Source organism: Falco naumanni, chromosome 10, assembly GCF_017639655.2.
Source record: "Falco naumanni isolate bFalNau1 chromosome 10, bFalNau1.pat, whole genome shotgun sequence".
Classification (NCBI taxonomy): domain Eukaryota; kingdom Metazoa; phylum Chordata; class Aves; order Falconiformes; family Falconidae; genus Falco; species Falco naumanni.
The window spans coordinates 4,451,716-4,472,116 of record NC_054063.1 but is presented as its reverse complement, the minus strand read 5'-3'; the positions used below and the strand labels follow the sequence as shown (position 1 = coordinate 4,472,116).

General features: G+C 40.6%; 1 protein-coding gene across 1 annotated transcript in view; it reads right to left on the bottom strand.

Annotated features, from left to right (window-relative positions):
* LRP5 (LDL receptor related protein 5) overlaps window positions 1-20,401 on the bottom strand; it is a 160,801-nt gene that overhangs the window by 89,741 nt on the left and 50,659 nt on the right. Inside the window, exons 4-5 of the mRNA XM_040608497.1 lie at window positions 17,246-17,442; window positions 15,133-15,264 (exon numbers count right to left, since the gene is read on the bottom strand). Coding sequence (XP_040464431.1) covers window positions 15,133-15,264; window positions 17,246-17,442 — 329 coding nt within the window. The remainder of the gene's footprint in view (window positions 1-15,132; window positions 15,265-17,245; window positions 17,443-20,401) is intronic.

Here is a 20,401-nt window from a genome sequence, read left to right as displayed (position 1 = left end):
TGCAGTTCCTCACAGCAGCAAGGATCGCACTCGATTTTATCTCATCCAGCTCTGCCACGCGTTCGCCCGTGTGTATTAGCACACATTCACTTGCATACAAAAGAGTATTTTGAGCAGGAACAGGACAGCCAGGACCCCTTGAACCACCAATTACAGGAATACAACCTTCTTGCAAGGGGAAGAAAATAATCCTGTTCCTGACATATTCAGCTGCGCTGGCTTATTCTGCAGGCAAACGCTACTGCAGAAATATTCCCAACCTTAGTTCTGTCCCACCGACATACACTGCTAAAAACAAACAGGGAGAAGATGACCTAGCAGACCAGAAAAAAGTAAAAAACTGCACGTCAGCTGACAACGGGGACAGTTTGCTGGTAGTTGAACTAGATGTTTCTTGAGAAATTCTTCTAATTTCTAACATACTTCTAACTGAGACTTATGGGAAAAAGAAATAAGGGCAATGAGCTACTTGGTCTGTAGCCAAGTTCTGGCTGCTCGGCGATTTCTGCTGTAAAGATGCTTAAAACTAAGTCAAATGATCACACAATGAGACTCTTGACAGACATGCATCTGCATCCTTGGACATTAAAAAAACCATGCGAACAGAGAAAATGTTCTCACAGTATATTTCACCACACTCTGCCCCCCGCTTGAACGTTGGTAAAAGATCATTATCACGGGTAGGTTTTGATAAGTTCAAAAATCCTGGCTTTTATTAACACATAACTTAAAATCAGTGTTGGTTATAACCGTATTTGACTCATATTAACAAATTTCTATTAGGGGAAAAAAGAGCTGGCAGCAGGCTCTGAACACACCGCTGAGACATGAGAACTTGACATTGGTTCTCTCTAAAAACCTGGACAAACACGCTTGTCTGGCTCATTATTTTTATCTGTATCACGAAGGTATTTTGATTATTAATGTTGGTAGGAATGTTTTCAAGGCTACAGGAGTGTTATGCTGTGACTTGCCTAGTGCTATCCGAGATACCCTAGAACCTAATACATTACAGCCAGCTATTTCCCTAGTGCTAAAGTGCTGTGGCATTTATTTAATTAAATTCGTCTTCAAAAAACCTCTCTCGCCGCAGTCATTTTTGTAATCACATGATAAAGAGATTCCCAGCAGAATTGCTAACTGTTATAACATGGTCACATATAACACCATACAATGAACAAAAGCCTTTTGGGGGGGGGGAGCGGAGAATGCAAGCTATTCCAACATCACAACTGCAGCCACCAAACGCTTCTGCAGAAGTTTATGTAAAGTCCTCTATACAAACCATAGATCAGAAAAACAGAAGGAATTAGGTCCCTCTAAGGTTACCATTTAGAAAGCATTTTAAGACCCAAGTTCAAATCATCGTTTTATTTTTCCAACTGGTTTAAACTTTGAACTGTTTATTTTTCTCTAGTCTTTTTTTTTTATTCAGCAGAAGCTTTCTGCAGACTTTCCACAGAACTTTTCAGTAGGTCTAATATCCATAAAAGCCGATGAACTGTTCTGGTTAACATGCAGAACAATATCTGAATTTAAAAAACAAACAGAACAGAAAACAATAATACCATTCAACACAGTTATTCTCGCTCCCTTTGTAATCAAGAAATCCTATAGAAACAGGTTAAGAGACTTTTTTTTTTCCTGCTCCCGCATGTGACGCTTTCCTCCCATACCCAGTAATCAATTATTTTTAATATCCACGCTAGGTATAGTGTTTGCTGTGATTTGGTTGGTTTGTGTTCTCGTTATTAAAAATTCATGCTTCAGTGCTGGAAATGGCAACTGTATTCTATTTGAAAAATTAACCGCAATCAGAGCTGACAGCAGTGAAGCAGGCCATCTCACCAGCTTGACAAGAGCCTTTTTTATTCTTCCCTTGGCCCACTTCACATTTGACAAGTGACAAGACATCTATAATACAGTAACAAATGCTCCAATTTATTCACCCAACCTAAACAAATGTAGACTGCAGTGGCTGCCTCTGCTAATCTATGCCAGAAAACACCACGCTATTCCTTTCCCATTTGTCTGTCTGCTAATTAGGCTAGAACAATGCTCCATTGTGGGACTCTTCCCCCAGTTTTATGTATGTGCATGTGCATGCATCTGCATGTATAGACTCCAGTCTATTTACAGGCAACTTTGGAAATCTCTGTATTTGTGGTGAAAAAATCAGATAAACTGGAAAAAAAATGGGAAAGCGTTTAGCTCTTCTCCGAAGAACAAAACAGTAAGCACTTTTTGAAAAGAGTGCGTTAGAAGTACTTTGACTGCAGGCAACTCTCTTACAAGCTGTTTGAGTACAGCTATCTCAGCACTCTTGATAAACGAAAAAGATTTATCAGAAAAGCAAGGGATTTTGCTAGTTGCTGTAATAGTGAATCACCTGGCAAAGTTTCAGTGTATGGCAAAAAGGGGGGGACAAGACACAGGGACGATTTCATTATTCTGTATGGAGTGTATGAAAACAGGCAATGTGGCCATGCTGTTTAATAAGCTTGCCAATATTCTTGACAATTACAGTCTCTTGCACAAGGGTTTAGCATTAGCTGCTCTTCACCCCCCAGGAAAAATGATGTAATGAAACTCACTATGGAAGGTTTAAATCAACAACACTCGGTAAAACCACATTCTGGCTATTCAACATCCATAGAAAATAAAAATCTTTAAGGAGTTGAATCAAATTTTTGTCATACCTAGAAATAAATGGAAATTCTTTTTATATATTTTCCTTGGGTACCTTCACAGAGCCAGCTGCAACACGCACTATGTGTCTCAGTTCAGGTCTTTATTTATCTTCCAGTCTGAGAGGGAGAGCGCACCGCTTGGTACTGTGTGATGGCTGGGGAAAGCTGGCGATGTACTTGACGCTGCCGACTGGGGCGAGCACGCAACACACACCAGGTTTACCAATTTAATACCAAGAGTTGCACAGGAGTACCCAACCAGCACGACAGAAACAGGAAAGGTTTCTTTGAAAGAACGTTTTGAGCGCCCGCATTCAGGCAGGACTTGATTTAATTGAAAGGTAAGCAGGCATAGGGAAAACTAACACTTGTGACAAAGAAAGGAAATACCAGGGCACTCACGTAACTCATAAATTACATCATATCTGTCTGTGCGTTGCAGTGAAAAGCTATTGTCTACTGTTTCTTCCATTATCTCAGTAGCAGACTTTTAACAGTTACTTTGCCTGAACCAGGAAAAAAAAAAAAACCGTACAATTCAGTTTTGACACACTCATACAGCCACAGCCGATAAGATCATCAGCAAAACAGCTGCCTAAGACAAAAGTCATGTTTCTTCCAGAGAAAGCCACAGCAACACAGAGGTCATCGTTACCCTGCTCTGATTTAGGACTGAGTTTCTGTGAGCCACCTTAAGTTTGTACATAACCAGTACTACGCTGGTGAGCACAAAGCTTTGTAAAGTTACTACTGACAGAGGACTAGGTAACTCTTACGAAGACTTACTCAAAACGGCATTAGTATAAAATAACAGTTGTAACTGCATTGGTAGTAACCAGAATTGGAGCAGCACAACTGTCTGGCTGTCACTGTACCCAGCCAAGAACCTGCCCTTACACACAGGTTTCACCCACAGCACCTGAACAACTAACTCTTACCCCCTGCCCCTCTGAGGTCTGTCTGTACTGTCTGGGCCTTAAAGAAAGAGCAAGTTGGAAACGGTAAATCTGAATGTTAGCTTACAGATATCATAGTCTCAGCTTCTACTTTTTATTAACAAAAAAAAAAAAAAAAGCAAGCCCCAAACATTCCTTTGCACAGAATTCTTACTAACAGTTCATTGCAAGCCATAGGAAAAAGGATGGGCCAAGAAAAAGTCTGTCAGAAATCTCCACCGCTAGACAAAGGGTACAGTCTTTCGATTCTGGTATTTCCTTGCAAAGCGTGGGTTTTGAGTTTAAACGCACCTATTCTCTGTTGGAGACACACGACCCCAGTGGCTCAGAGTAAGACATCCCTGACTTTAGATGTGACAGCCATTTTTCCACCTAGTTTCTTTTAAACAGAGTTTTGGCGGTGACACCTTCAATTACACGGACAATCATCAAAAATTCATTACAACCCAACAAGATACACAATTAATATTTAAAAAAAAAAATACTGAACAGAAATATACTTACCATATATAATAAGAAATACACTTACCATAGTCTTTCTACAATCCCACTTCTGTTGATTTCTAATTGCAGACATTTCCTACCCACCATGAGACCCTGACCATACTAGTTTCCCTGCGCTGCTGCACTCCTTTACACAAAGAGAAATAAATACTTTACATCCCACAGGCCCCCTCTGAGGCTGATAGCTGTATAAAGCTTTGAAGTTTAACCGTTATTTATTGTGCTCCAAGTATGATGGAGCCACAGAAAATCCAATTCTGAGCTAACACAATCATCTGCCAAAGGGTAAACATCATGGAAAAAAAAAGTTATTAACATCTGTAAATTAGGGTTTGCAAATCTAGGGAACGCCTTCAACCTTCTTGTTGCTGTACCAATGCAGTAAAATAGAGCTCAGCCACCCAACGTTTGAAGAGGCAGTCAAACTACACAGCTTAACGAGTTATCCCTGGGTCTTGGTAGCTCCATGCGTGTACCTAGCCCATGGTGAACACAAGATAACGAAGTTTACACACGAACCTTTCCAGCGCAGACCCAGGGTGTGGTTCTCCTGCAGCTTAAAACCAGAATCAATCCAGAGACTCAACAGGGCTGGAAAGGGAGAGCGTCGCTTTTTCCTTCATATACGCACACACACAAACCCCAAACCTCCTAACCACACATGAAATGAGCTAGTTACCATCTCTAACTAGACAGTGTTTCAGAGTCCTGGAAAGTAGTCATCAATCTGAAACATGCACCAAAGCCCAAAAAGAAAGTTTCATTCACTATCCCAGCAAAACCACTGACAACAGAGCTAGAAGACGGTATGGCAGATCTTCCAGACCGCTCCTCGCTCCCTTCAAGGTTTCTTCCTTACAGCATGTTTCTAATGGCTTTCATCCAATGAAATTATAAACAAGGCCATTTCATTTCGTTGCTACACAAAGTGCTCCCCATTTAGGAGGATAAAAGTTGCTGTGAATAGAAAGTACTGTAATCTTTTCATACAGATCAAATAAAATCATAAACATAACGCTAACAAAAGCGAGACTCAGAACAAACAAGATCTACACATGAACGAAAGAAAAAAATCCCTCATGAAATGTTTATAAAATAGAGTAGAAATAGAAACAGTAGCCTCTAGATTTCCTAGATTGTCAAGTATTCATTGCTGAACAGTTTTCACAACCCCGCCCGGTGTATTGCAAAGGTATCTCAGTGAAATATAACTTCCCTAATAGTATCTGCTACTGAGCAAATAACACCCTAGCCCATTGCTTTAGTGCTAAAGAATCAAGAGAACGTGTTTGGGGTAAGTGTATAACCTGGGTCCCAACGCAGAGTGAAATGCTATTTCCTCCTTCAGCCCACGGCAGCTCGCTTTCATAGTCTGGAATCTGGATAATTCCTCACCTTGCAGGAACCGCTGTAGACTACTCGTACATTTGATCTGTTATCCAAACTTCCCCTCTCACCTACTGCAAAACACCCCCAGATCCTTTCAGCAGATCATCTGCTGGCTGGAGGGAAGACATCACTATGATTAAGGAACTAATGTGGTTGCAGGCATTGAGGAAGATGCCAATTACACAAATTCCCCCTTGAGAGAAGGATCACATTAATCTTTAAGAAGCCCCAACTCAGCCTAACAAAGAAAAACATGACATCAACAATTCCTTGATAAGCAAAGGAAGCGTGATATACCTTTGGGAGTATAGGAGGGAGGGGGGAATGAGGAAAAAGTCCTCCAGAATTTCTGGATAACATCTGCCTATGGTAGTCAGACATCAGGCACAGGACAGAAGACATCTATGAAGTCAAAAGCATCTTGCAACCAAAAGATTGTTGTTTTCCGCAGTTGCATTTCAATCACAGAGTGGGCAAGGGGCACAGCCGGGCATGCAGGCAGCTGTCAAGGCTCTAGGAAATAAGGTAAAATAGAATTTTCCTTTTGTTTTTTTTCCTCGTGACAAACTGGGACTTGAGTGCTCCTTCCCAATACAGCCCCAAATCAATGCTAGATCATCGTCAGATTATCTACTGATATACAAGATTTCTCTCCCAGCATCTTCCAGGTGCTAGAAGACTCTGTCTGAAAGTTATTTTAGGTTATTCACAGAATGCCAGCTGAAGCTTTCACAGGTACTTGAAAGAGCTGATTAACAGCAATTATCCCAAACAACACATGTCTCCCTAACCCTTCCCTTTTGCAAAGAGGCTGTTCATCTCTAATTAGCCGTTGATCTACTTAATCAGAAATTCTGGATTAGTCCATACAGTTTCTCTTTATTAATCAGAAAGACGTGTTAGCAAAGGGACCTTCTTCTCTGGCGGTGAAATTGCATGAGAAGAAATACTTTGCAACGGAGGTATTCATCTGCCTGCTTGTCTTGCTTGGAGGCTTAGTTGCTCAAGTAAGTTGATGATTACTGAGCCAAGGAACTGCAGACACAAAACTTTCAAAACACACCATGTGCACAAAGAAACACACAAGAGAGGAGAAGGAAGGGCTTTAACACTTCTTCCTTCAGTACTCTTCTATCTCCTGCATACAAAACAATAAGAGCCCTGTGGCATTAGCCAGCAGGTTCCAAAAACATTGTTTTCTGCTTTGCATTGTGAAGAATGGCAAGGAGAAATGAGACACTGGGAATATTACCCAACCCTGATTAACTGCCTCAACAACATGAGCAAGGATAAATAAAGGAAGCTGACTCTTCAAATGCCTGAAGCTAGTGCCACCTTTTCCAATTATAACAAAAAAAAAAATCATAAAATTCTGGTTTTCATTTGAGAAAACAGAATTTCCTAGTTCATTTGTGAAATTGTAGCTGTCATAACTTCCCAGCAGAAACCCTACAGCTCCTACCACCGTGTCAGATTGACTCAACAGCCAAAGTTCCCCCACTTTCAGGCAAAAAAGTCACCTTCAACCGGAGAAACGCACCTCTGGCGAGTTGAGGTCAGCGTGCCATATCTCAAATGACCACTTACATTCTGACACATCAGGGACAAGATTACTGCAGAAGCAACTGGCTAGTTAAACACCTAGACTAAGATATCTTAAAGGAAGCAGATTTCTAGAAAGTACCCATCACCCATTTGGGGGAGGCAGGAGAAGCAGAAGAGGGAAGAAATCCTCCTTGTTAGTGCTTTAAAACAACCAACGCTCTGCTACTGCTTAACTAAAAGAAGGTTCTGAAAATGAGTTAACTTTTTTAGTTTGACTCATACTACGTTTAAAGAGGTGGCAGTGGCTCTTATGCTGGCTTTAAGAGATGCTCACACTGATGTACAGTAAGTTTAATTTCCACATCTCAAGTAGGATAAACCCTCTCTTCTGTAAGGGCAGATTTGCTGGGGTAAAGAAGCCACTGATGTAACTGAGAATTCAGGAACCTGTTTCAATGTCAAACCTGCCAACTACAGCAGGCCATTCACAGGTAACCTGTGACATACAAACGCTACAAGTTCCTGCACTTGAGCATTTACAGCACCCACTAAGTGTATACATTTAAAAAAACCAAACAAACAATTAACAAACATTCATACCCTAACTTGTAAGCCGATTTATTCCAAGACAATATGACTGATCCCTCTTCGTTCCAGATGATGTAAGGAATTTAAAATATAAAATAACGATGACAAACACTTCAGGGTTGTTAAAGGGCATCAAGCAATACCTAGAGATGATCTCAGATGCAAACCCTGGTCCCAGGGAAACCTACAGGAGCCTTCCTGTGATCTGGGTAGGGCCAGGTTTAACTGCCATCATGAAACAGACAAATCATGTTTCAGACTTATCAACTCACCCTGAGATTATCTCCAGCTTAAGAATGACAAATTTAAACTTGAAAGCCTTTTTAAAATCTCACGTTTATGTATGAATACATCTAAAAGCACCTGAGAAGAGGAAACCAGAAAGAACAAGAAGTCACAGAAGAAAAAAGGATGTGTTAACAACCAAAGTAGCGTCATTTATCTGTGTAGGGGACCAAGCAGGCACTTGCCATTGTATCAGAGGACTTTCTCTATCTGTATTCAGCCGCAGTACCTAACAGGTACTGCTCTTTAGAGGAATGCAAATAACCAAACCTCCTTCATTTCTGCTTTAAACTTTCCCCTCTGTCAAATCTTAAAGCAAGTCACTAGTAGGACTAAATGTTATCTCGGACAGTTTCCTTAGCACATTAACCAGCTGAATCTTTTTACACAGCCTTTAGGGAGACTCCTGATAGAAGTAATTTGTTACTGAGCATTACAAATATGGCACCAAGCTCACAAAGCTGCCTGCAGTATATGGGCATTTACATTTTCCTAGTTCAGCAGTAATACCATGGTAAGCAGAAGCTAAGGTACCGTTACTATATTGTTGCTTTTTCAGCCAAATTCCTTGTCTTAGTTATTGCAGAAAATCATTTAACTTTTTTATAGCCCTTGCTGCAGATGGCGTGCTCAGTCTACTTAAACACAGAGAATATCTCAAGTTGGAAGAGACCTGTAAGGATCATCGAGACCAACTCCTTATTCCTTGCAGGACTACCTAAAAGTAAACCATAGGAGTAAGAGCATCATCCAGGTGCTCCTTGACTTAAATCTATACTGAGCAATGCTCAGCACATTAAAGGAATGCACTTTAGCTGGCACTGCCCTTGGTTCCAGATATTGCTCCTTTGTGCAAGTGTCAAAATACCAAGAGCATTTTCCCCAGTATGGCAGACTTGGAGGTCGTGGGCAGAGTAGGGACATCTCGTATAGATGGACATCAAGCCCTTACTGGTGTTAACAAGCCTGGATTTAGTACTAGAAAATAGGAGTAGTCTAGCTATGATGAAAGACTGCTGATGCAGTTTGCCACTAAATGCTTCCCCCTGCCAAATACTTGCTTAAGTTGCACTTGATGTCACATTTGTCACCTATGGTTTGCATGGCATGCAAATACACCTATATCTCAACCACCCACGTGCCTTCTTACCAAGAGGTCTCTCATCTTGAAGTACAAGAACAGGAACAGACTCAACATCTTTCCCAACAAATGGAAAGAAAATAAATCAGCGTAAAATTAAGTCTCCAAGAGATTTCAGTGTAGACAATGCCTACAGAAACGCACAGGGGAAACTTGAGGTTTCTCTGGGGAAGCAAGCACAAAAGGACTCCCCTTAATGGAGACTTAAATTTCACTGGAGAGGAATTTAAATATAATAAATGCGTGTAACGCTCAGGAATGTCTGATTTATTCAAAGCACATCTGCCACAGTTTACAGAGGAAACAGAGAAATCACCCAGCACACAATGAACAGATAAAATATCATCGGGGAATTTCCCTTGTATTAGAGAGCAAAACACAGAATGCAAAATTAAAAGGAAGACTTTACAGAAATTAATAGCTTCCCCTCTAAACTCCAGAGAAGATCAAGAAAACAGAGCTACTGTTTGCACAATGGTCGTGGTTTAACCCTGGTGGGCAGCCCAGCCCCATGCAGCCACCCACTTGCTCCCCACAGCAGGATGGGGGAGGACGGGAAGGGTAAAAGGGAGAAAACTCATGGGCTGAAAGACAGTTTAACAGGTAAAGCAAAAGCTGTGCAAGCAAGCAAAGCAAAACAAGGAATTCGTTCAGCACCTCCCGTGGGCAGGCAGGTGTTCGGCCATGCCAGAGAAGCAGGGCTCCAATTGGGAAGTCAAAATTTGGGAAGTCAAATGCTGTAATGTACATTGCCCTCCCTTCCCCCTTCTTTACCTCAGCTTTATGTGCTGGGCATGATGCTGTATGGTCTGGAATATCCCTTGGGCAGCTGGGGTCAGCTGTCCTGGCCGTGTCCCCTCCCGACTCCCTATGCCCCCCAGCCTGCTCGCTGGCCGCGCTGGGTAAGGAACAAAGCCCGGACACTGCAAGCACTGTTCAGCACTCACTAAAAAATCCCTGTGGCATCGACACTGTTTTGGTCACAAATCCAATACATAGCACCTTACCAGCTGCTATGAAGAAAATTAACTCCATCCCAGTCCAAACCAGTACAGTGATTTTAGTAAAATGGATCAAAAACTAATGATGCCAAGGCCAAGTGAAAGTGCTGCAGTGAAGCTTTGTAATGAGCAGAGTAAAATTCTGTAGCTTTTACTGAAATATTTTATCCATATACTGCAGCAAAGCATTACACATTTAATGAGAAACAAAACCGGAAAATAGTTTTTTAAACCTCAGGGTATGCAGCTTCCAGAACCTGCATGGATCTGGACTATTTCTGACATTGCATAGCTCTGAGTGCCCTTGCTGAAGTTAAAAAATAGAAAATAAAAAAGAACATTCATGGAAGTCCTAGTTTATCCTATTTATTACAGCTCCATAGCTACAGAGCCAAGCTAGTAAAAACTTGGGAGGGCAAGGTGGGAGAGTATTTGAGCTTTCACTCAAAATATTTTGTGGTATTAGCCATGGATGATAAGTTTTAAAATTCTGTCTTCATATCTAATTGTCTTACTTGTTACCGTGATATCGGAAAATGATGTGCTATGAAAGTAAGATCCTTTGGGGATGAAACACTAACAGGAGAGGGAACTTTGGAAATCTGAGTGACCACTTACAGCGAAATACATCCACTTCTAAGAAGAAAGATGAGGCTTTTGACATTCTTTTAGATGGCCTGCAGCAATAGCTGTATGCCAGCAACAGTGAATACAGCAGAAAAAAATTATATATTTTCCAGAAACTTAAGAGAAACAGGCTGCTGAATGCTGTTCACAGAAACCGGCTCAATCTTAGAAGGCTGCATACAGACGGCTGTTGTACGAGAGGCTGGGATCAGGGGTTACTCACAATTAGCTGACGAGATGTACAACAAACCTCTAGACTTGCTTGAATGTGATTAAACCGAACCACATGGTCAAGGCAAAGAGGGAAGGAAAAAGCAGGGGGAGTCATCCCACACTTCAAGACTGCACCTTCACTAGCAGAGCAAAGCCTGCTCCATGAAAGCACAACAGGATGGGAAGATCCTGGCTCCAATTTGCCCTTGTAGAAATACATTAAGTGTTGCAAACTATACCGAAAGTGCACCAGAGCTGTAGACAGAAACAGATAAATTCCTGTTACTCACTGTGCACCAAGGAAAGCAAGAATGAGAAGCACGAGGAAGGAGAAGCTGCTCGAAGAAGATGAAATGCAGCTGTCACCCGAAGACTGCCTTACTAGGTAAGAAAGGTTCAAATGGTTTGCTGTCGGAGATGTGACACTAGCTATTAACTCATTTATCTTTCTCACAACGCTTCAAACTACTACCAGCCCAACAACAGAACTCCCTAAGTGCTAGGAAAGGAACCTCAGGACCGAAGGAGAAGGAACAGCTTCCTGAAAGGAGCCCTCACAGACAAACAAAAGACTCATGAATCAAAATAATTCTGTCCATAAAGAACATTAACGTGATCCTTAAACAAAGAGAGAAACATCAACCTCAGGATAGCCCTAAGCCAGCAAAATGACTGAAAGGAGGTCCCCAAGCTTTTAGAATTGCCACACTTTTGCTCTGCTTTCTAAACCAACCCATTTGTTTGCCCATTGCTGATCGGTCCAATCTTCCCTGAAAATACGCATGGAACACAATTTTTACTGTGGTCTTAAAGACTTTGATTATTTGCATCAGAAAGCATCTAAAGCATGAAACTGAAGATTAACTAAAGCAGCCTTACAATTTTATGACTGCATGAATAAAGGGCTAATTAGTAGAATGACATATCCCTTTTAAACGACTGCAACCAAACTTTCGTTCCTTTCTCAAACGTTCATGCCACTGCTCAAGTAGGCTTAGAGAAGACTTTCAAACAAACAAACAAGCCAAAAAAAAAACACAACACTTTCAAAAAAACCACCATCCCAAACAAAAAAATTCCAAACCAAAACAACAAAAAAGACCACAATAAAACCACAAATAAAGCAAGCCACCTGGTCTAAGAAAGGAAGCTCTGCTTTGAAACCTGAAATTTCAGAGGTTAGTCGTTCCTGGAAGTTACAAGGTACCAAGAATGACTACTGACCAGGCCACCCTCCACAAGCCCTTCAGGCCTCAGCCATCGGGCTCTGATGGGCACTACAAACTGTGACTTCGTTATCTTCTACACAGGCAAGGCTGGGTTCGGATACCCGTCTAAAAGTGTGGATTTGGACACATCCACCAAGACAGTAGTGGTCCAACACAACTTCTTAAGGAATTCCGAAGACCATACCTTGAATGTACACTTTGCTAAGAGTACACGGGCAGCTGCAGCTGATTTACTTTCCAAACTTATGACCCCTCTTGCTTGTTTATATGGGAACTTCAAGCAAGTCCAAAGCATTTTCACAGCCAACAGAGGAAAAAAGACTTAATATCACACACCTGGAGGAAAGCAACACAAAACATCTACCTGCACAAAACAAGTACACTTTCCCAGCAAGGAACTTACCCTTGAAGCCAGCTGCAACCTATCCATATATTTAATATCCGTTATTAGTGATGAATATCTACTGTAGAGCTCATTTTTTTAAATTTATTCAGAGCAACTGCTCAGAACCAGAGAGAAAGCAAGAATGAATCAACACTAAAAGCCAAAACTACAGAATAATGAACAATCCTTTGAACATAAACACAATACTTACAGCTTCAGCATATTGACAGTTACATGTTTAGAAAAAGTGTAAACATCCAGTTTCAGAGTTTCAATGCATACAGACATAACCTACAGCAAAGCAAACAGTGGCACAGCCTGTCCTTGAATTCATGTTTTCTTAATTTCCTAGGCTCACTGCCATCCAACACTCTTTGTAAAGAGCTCTCATACCTGTACGTTACCAGTATATGTATTCTTCAATATCCAAGAGAGCCGAAATAGTCTAAGAGCCTCAGGGCTTTTCTGCACAGGAATACTTTCTGACAGAGATACACAGTAACATGACATAGTTACATCTTCACCAGTAAACTCCTCAAGTGGACACAGGTTTTTGAGAACAGAATGCTTTTTGGTCTTGCAGACAAATCCCCAGCAGCATCTGTGTAATTCCCTTAAAAGCCTCATGTCAAAGAAGCCGATATGCCCAAGTGACTTTGTACTTCTGCACTTCTGCCCAAGCCAACAGGGAACAAAATGGAGAGGTGGTCAACACTGTTGTATCCGTAGTTCCTGATACAACTCTACTACAAAGGACTTTTGCCGAGAACAAAAAGTCAGTTCCTTGCAACCAAGGAGTTAATTAATAAGAGGGGAAAAAGAAGGACATGGATGTTGGCATAAGGCAGACAGGACAACAAAAGATGTGGAGCTTGGGAAAGAAATAATCCATAAAAGTGAACCAAAAGGCCACATTCTTATGCAAAGCAAGATTTCCTGTTCCCATCCCACTTTTTTGCCCTCCTTTGACAGAACACCCTTGACAGATTGTCTGGCCTGACAATGGAAAGGTGAAAGCACAGTATAAGCAGTCACTCCTGCTTGCGCTATCTGCCAAAACGCCAAAAGCAGGCTGACCTTCATTCCCACTGCCAAAAACATGAGGTCAATATGAACGTCTAAAAAGGTTGTCCTGGGCATTCAGCAATGTTTTTTTAAAAGCTGTGAAAGGGAAACTTTCCAAAGCTGGAAGGAGGAAAGAGAAAGGTCTTTCAGCAGCTGCAAGAACTACCTTATAAGCCTTTCAATTGCAGCAGGATGAGCTAATAAAGCTGGCCCTTAAACCCTGGAGGTTCAGTGTTCAAATTCTGCTTCAAGTTCACAAATGAAAAGAACCTATTATGCTTGCTTTAGGACTCGGAGGAATCAAGCCACATCAGAAAATAACTATACTCTTTGACTAGACTTGTTGAAAACGCATCGGAGTAGAGTGTCTTTCAGTCCGTCAGCAGAACATTCTCCAGAACCTCACCTCCAAGTGTCCTACTGCCGTATCAGTGTTAACTACCCGCTTTGGTAAGGTGCATTTTTAAAAGAGGCTTCCTGCTCAATGATAAAACCAAGCTTTCAAAGTACGCCACTGGAGTCACTCAGCTTACAGACACAAACTACACATCTAGTTATACTTTTCAACTAAAGCATACAGTCTAGCTGTTCTCTAAACAGCTTCTACTGGTAATACACAAGCCTCTCCTCCTACTTCTCAGTGACATGGAAAAACCACCCAGAACATTTTTTTTTTCTCTAGCTCAATTATCTCAAGCAGCAAACTTTATAAACCTGTTCACACAAAGCTTTGCCTCACTTTTTAAAATTAATGTCCAAAACCCACAAACTAGACCCAGGAAGAAATATTCCTGGTGCAATTTTCTCATAAATCCTTCCGACAGAGCAGCCCAAAGGGACACAAAGGGATAATTAATCTTCAGAGCCAGAGAAACAGTATTTTTAGTTTAAATCTTTACTTTGAATTTTTCTGTACAGATTATTATAAAACTAATCAAAGCAGGGGCAAGTCACTAGGTTATCTCTAAAATAGCGCATGGGCATGCGGACATGGCCTTGAACAAATTCTTGGCATATCTGTATACAGAACGTGTCTCGAGCATATTGCTAATTTTGAGATGCAACTGAAAGGCAACAGCTCAGCCACCACTACTGCATCGTTGACCACTACTGGGTTATGAATGAGAGGGAGGAGACGTCTGTCCATGGTCCACTGTCCAAATTGAAAGATGTCCTACAATAGCCTACTTCTAATAAAATTCTTCTGCAATGGGCTTCACATACTACTTCATTCCTACAGAGAACTGGCAACACAAAATACAGTCAAAAAACACAAAATGCAGTCAAAATTGTCTGATTTCTGATGCAAGGGATTACTTTAGTTCATAAAAATCACCGCCTCTGGTAGCTGGGCAGAAGATTTGGGTGCACAATTTCTGCCATCTTCATCAGGACAAGAGTGAGATTTCAGCGTATCAGGTAGTTCCTCTCAACTCACTTCTTCAAAGTTCAACTTCTAAGCAGCAAACCCAAACCAACTCAACACTGTGACTGTAGAAAAGCCAAGCTCCTACCTGATTTGCATGTCCTGCCATCGTCTTCTAGCTGCACACCAGTGGGACAGGCACAGCTGTAGAAGGGGTCTCTTGGAGACAGCAGACACAGATGGGAGCAACCACCGTTGTTTTCTTCACATGGAGTGTGAACTTCAAGAAACCAAACAGATTTATTTTCATTTTTCTAGAACCCCTAAAGCCATGAGGAAGAAGTTCTAGATCCCAACTGACTGGCACAAGCTTTCATGCTATAAGACAGAGGAACCACAGTACAAAGTATTTGATTTCCCCCTCCCCAGCGTCTTCCTTCTAGGGGCACCTGATCTGAGATGCATGCAAAAGCTGATTTTGAAAGAGATGACAGCTCAGCACATTCTCACTGTACAGTTCTTTCAATGTTTCTAAAGCTGAACACAGCTAAGAGCTTTGGACATCAGTTACTTTGTGGATGCTGGGTCTGCTGAGCATCATGAAAATGGAAAACAGGGCTGGGATGACGGTGGGGGTTGGGGGGACCGGTTCTATGAAATAAAGGAAAACTTAACAATTTGTACAGTTCCTACATTAGTGTCACATGTTGGAAATTATTTTTTCTACTGCAAAGCTTTCACAGCAAGACATATCCCTGAAGCATCAGGAAATCCAGAGGAGCAACATGTAAAGTCAGTGATTTTGAAAATCAGAAAATAAACAAAAAAAATGGGGGGATGGGACACACGGCACAGAACAGGGACAGACACACAACAACTGAATGCATCTATGTCATTTACATGGGGGAAAAAGTGGCAGCAGGAGATGAAACTCTAACCATAAATAATTATGGGGAATATTGCCAGCTATTAGGAAAGATTTAAAAATATTGCAAGTTCTGCAAGATCTCTCTGAAATCCGTCACAGTTTGAATAAGCATCTAAACTGCTTTAATACAAAACCACAAAATTTCCCGCTAATTTGGCTTGTTTTACTTCCACTGATGGTCACAAAGAGGAAAAAAAGGGAGAGGAAGGAATACAAGCCTGATCTTAATGAAGTCAACAGCATCTGAGCTATTTTAAGCATATGCTATTTCCCTATGTGCCGTATTTTCTTTGAGACTGACCCAGAAATACTATGACCCAAGGCTGGGACATTCCCTGAGCTAAAAGCAATGACAAGAATTCAGCACAGACAAACTCTTCTCTGGAGCTGTGAGATAAACCAGGGTGCTGTGCATACCCAACAACCTCAATGAAAAAAAAACTTGCACAGGTTTCATCATCAAGATGATCTCCGAACTCCTTTTGCTTTCAAGCCTGTTTACTGACATCCTATAAGCTTTACTGGAATTTGTTTAACAAACATTACCTTTAGGGAATCAGACTTTACAGTTGGCATAAAGAAAGAAGCCGACCCAAATGGCATGAGTCTCTCTGCTAGGCCAGAGATGATTCTTCCCATAGCTGCTCAATTACATACATTTCCACACCATTGCTTTTAAGTCCTATTCTCACAATCCTAAAAGAACCCCTAGACCAACTGTCACAAGGAGTCACAAGCATATACAAAATATATACAGCCTCATTCAATTCTCAATTCCCTACGCCAACCTTCCTTTGAAGCAGCATCATACGTAAAAAAAGAGGCATGTATATGATTCATATAAAAGCTCAGAACTAAATCCTTTCCACACTGAAACGTTCATAAACTATTTGTTACATATTGGGGATAAACATGATCCAAGTCTGGACTGCAAAAATCACACTTCTAGGTACAACATATTTTGTGGTAATTCTACTTATTAAAAAAACCCAAACCCTAATGATAAGCATTTTTTTCAATTGTCTTTAAAATAATCGTGTTAAGAAGATGCCAGGTGAGTCTTTATCATTCTCAGTTAGATATTCCAAATCAAAAGATGTCAGTGAAGTACTGCCCTGGATTTTGGATTTTGTTACCAACTGGGATGATGAGTGAGCTCATACCAATTTTCAAAGACAGTTACAACAGGATTTGGGTACTCAGACCCTCAGCAACCCATCCCCTGACAAGTGTTTAAGACCTTACAACTTCGCACTAACCATTTTTATGATTTAACATTTTTCCTGATAAGTAACAGTTACACAAAAAAGTTTTAGGGAAAAGTAAAACATACAGTATGGCTGCCGGTCTGGACTTAAGACCTGGATGTCCATCGGTGAATATAGGGCAGACAGTATTTCTCTCCTTTTCTCTCCTGTCCTTTTGTTACAGGCATGAATGGAGCGCGTTTGCCAGTCTGTCCAATACAAAGTGTCCCCGGACAACGTCAGTGCAAAGGGATGGGTAAGGCTACCTTCAACAACTTTTTGCCTAAACGAAAGAGGGAGAGCAAGGATTAAAACTGCACTGCTTCCACTTGTTACCACACAGAGCAAAACCTGCCGTTGTAGAAACTCATATAGGAATCGTCGTCTTTTAACCAATTCACTGGAGCAAGAGATTCACCTGGTGATAAAAGTGACAGACTGAAAAATGTACAACAAGACTTTGCCCGTTCATAGCAATAAGGAGACAAATTTTCTGGGGTTTATAGCGACACAGTATCCAATTTAGCTGCACGCTGACTTCTGAAAGGCCACACCAAAGTTCCTTAACAGGTCTGTGCAAATACCCAAAACTCAACTCCCTTTTGGAGGAAATACAGGTCTGAAGAGTGTTCCTCCAATAAAAACATTACTGGTTTTATCCCCCTATGCAGTATATTTCATCTTTGCCCAGGACTTCAGCTGCACTCAGTCCTTTCTTGTAGCAGTAAAAAAAAAAAAAAGAAACAACCTGAGTGTCTCTTTAAATCACCCCTCTTAACTTACCAGCAGAAACAAATATTTTTCAGATTACCTTTTTAAATGCAGAGCAAGAGTCAGTTATATTTTTTCTAAGACTGAATACTTATAATTAATAAAAATCAGAAACATTTCAGATGTTTATTATTGACCTCATTCAGCCACACCTCTTCTGGGGATGCATACATGTCCATATAGGTTACTAGCTGAACTCAAAATCACAAAACACATGACATATCCAACACATTTTCTAAACTCATATGATCCTCAATGTATACATATTGCAATAAATTTGTATAATTCAGATTCAGTAGTTTGCAGACACACACTAAGTCAGTCAAAACTTACTTGACAGTTCCTCAGTCAAAACAATACGAACGCAGTTTTCACAAAATTCATGCATTTTGTGTATGCACAAACACAAAAGCTTACACACACCTTCCAGACCATTGTCCTGACACAGCAAACCAGTATTCAAAATTTTTCACCGTACAACTTTAAGAAAGCTGAAGTCTCAGCATCATCCTGAAGGAAAGTGAGGGATACATTTTTGTTATACCTATATTCAGATCTGCAGTTCAATTGTTTCCACTGAAGAGATTAAAGAAAAAAACCAACAACAACAGCTAACACTTGGCAGGGGAAGGATTCTGTTTCATTTTGAGCAGCATAGGTAGCATTTGCATTTTCCAGGGTTGGGGGAATATAAAAAGCACCCCCAAAATTCTTTGTATGTATTCAAACACTGACAAGTTTAAAACAGACTGACACATGCAAACAAGTACTTGCATATACATGTACAAAGCAGGTCATGTGGGGAAAAGAAAACAAAGTTATTATTCTTTCTGTTCTAGAGGTAAAATTGAATCTGCTCTAAAATTTCTGACCTTCAAATTATCACCACTTCTCTCACCACAAAACACGATAAACAGAAATACTGATTTCACTTCTCTTTCCACTCTTACTTCTTCTGTTGCTTCTTTAGTAGTAAAGCACTGGCTGTATCCTCGTATTGTAGCAGCTGTTTCCCACTAAGATCCAACAGGCAGATTGCTCCAGTAACATTAATCCACCATGCAGAATGCACATTTCCTTTTTTTTTTTTTTTTTTTTTTTTTTTTAAATTTTGAAGTGATTCCGGGATGGGAGGGGTAGAAACATTTGAAACACCTTAAGGTTTCTTTACTGACAAGTCTGAGTGAAACTCACTTTGCTCCACCTTTAAGGAACCCCCCAAAGTTATTATCTAGTTTGAACCATTATTGAAGTCTACCTTGACACCAGCAGGACCTAAGAGTCCTGGCTTCACAGATCTCTGCTTCAGCATTGATCAGTGGAAGGGGAAAAAAAGAATAAAAATTTCATTTTAATGGAGTTTAAATTAAGATCAATATCCATGGTGTTTTATTAATATGTCTAACATTTTAAGAAGGAAGCTTTATCATACGGTAACAATATAAATTATACACAGCTAATTGACATCAAGCTATTATACTGGACAATGCCTAAAAGTCCATGTGCTGTTTGACACAAGGAACTTCCAGACTGCACCCTGCATTGGAGTATCCTGACCTCGAGTGTCCCATTTACACCTTGAGTAAAATATGTAAGAAGTGTACACCAGTGAGCTTTTTTTTTTTTTTAATGCAAAACTATTTTTTTCCTAAAATACTGTTTCATTTATGGTTCAAGAGAAAACTGCTTGGGAGGTTGTGGACACGCATTAATTATCACAAAGTAATTTGGACAGATTGCTGGAATTAGCGTATTCAAAGGCTTGCTCCCTTTCAAGTGGCATTCCTCTGCCTTAAAAAGAGCAAAATAAATTTTACTTACCAATTACAGCTTTAAGTTTTTACACAGACATGCGTGTAAAGTTTATAAATTTGTATGTGCATAACTGCAGAAACAGCCTGCAAACCTCACCCTCTGCCGCTTGCCCCTAAAGCGGAGAAATATATTCATGTCTTATTGTAGGAAAATCTCTCTTAGACTCTGAATTTTGAGAGAGCACTTTCTTTCTGTCTACAAACCTGCACCCAGCCTTTGAGCTACCACTCCCTTCCGTAACGGCCTTTTCCCTTGTCTGTACTTCTGACTGCCAGTCAGCACTTGTCACTTACTACAATGCCACCATTATCTAGCTCTTGTATAGTGCTCTCAAAGGAACTTAAGAGTGTTTTCTAAAGGATGTCAATATTGTTATTCCTCTTTTATGAGTGTGAAAATTAGGCACAGAATGCGCCTTGGTAAAAAAAAAAAATATTGAAAAAAATTGAAAAACACCACGGAAAATGCAGTGGTTTTGGGGGAGGGTATGTGTATATGCGCGCATGTTGCTCTATTCCACAGATAAGCGTAAAACTCAACTCCAACTTCTTACCAAAGCAAAATGATTTCATAACACAAGACGTTCAAAATGTTATGCAATAACGGAAATGAAAATGTCATTTTCAACTATCTGAAAACCAACACCAGACCAGAAC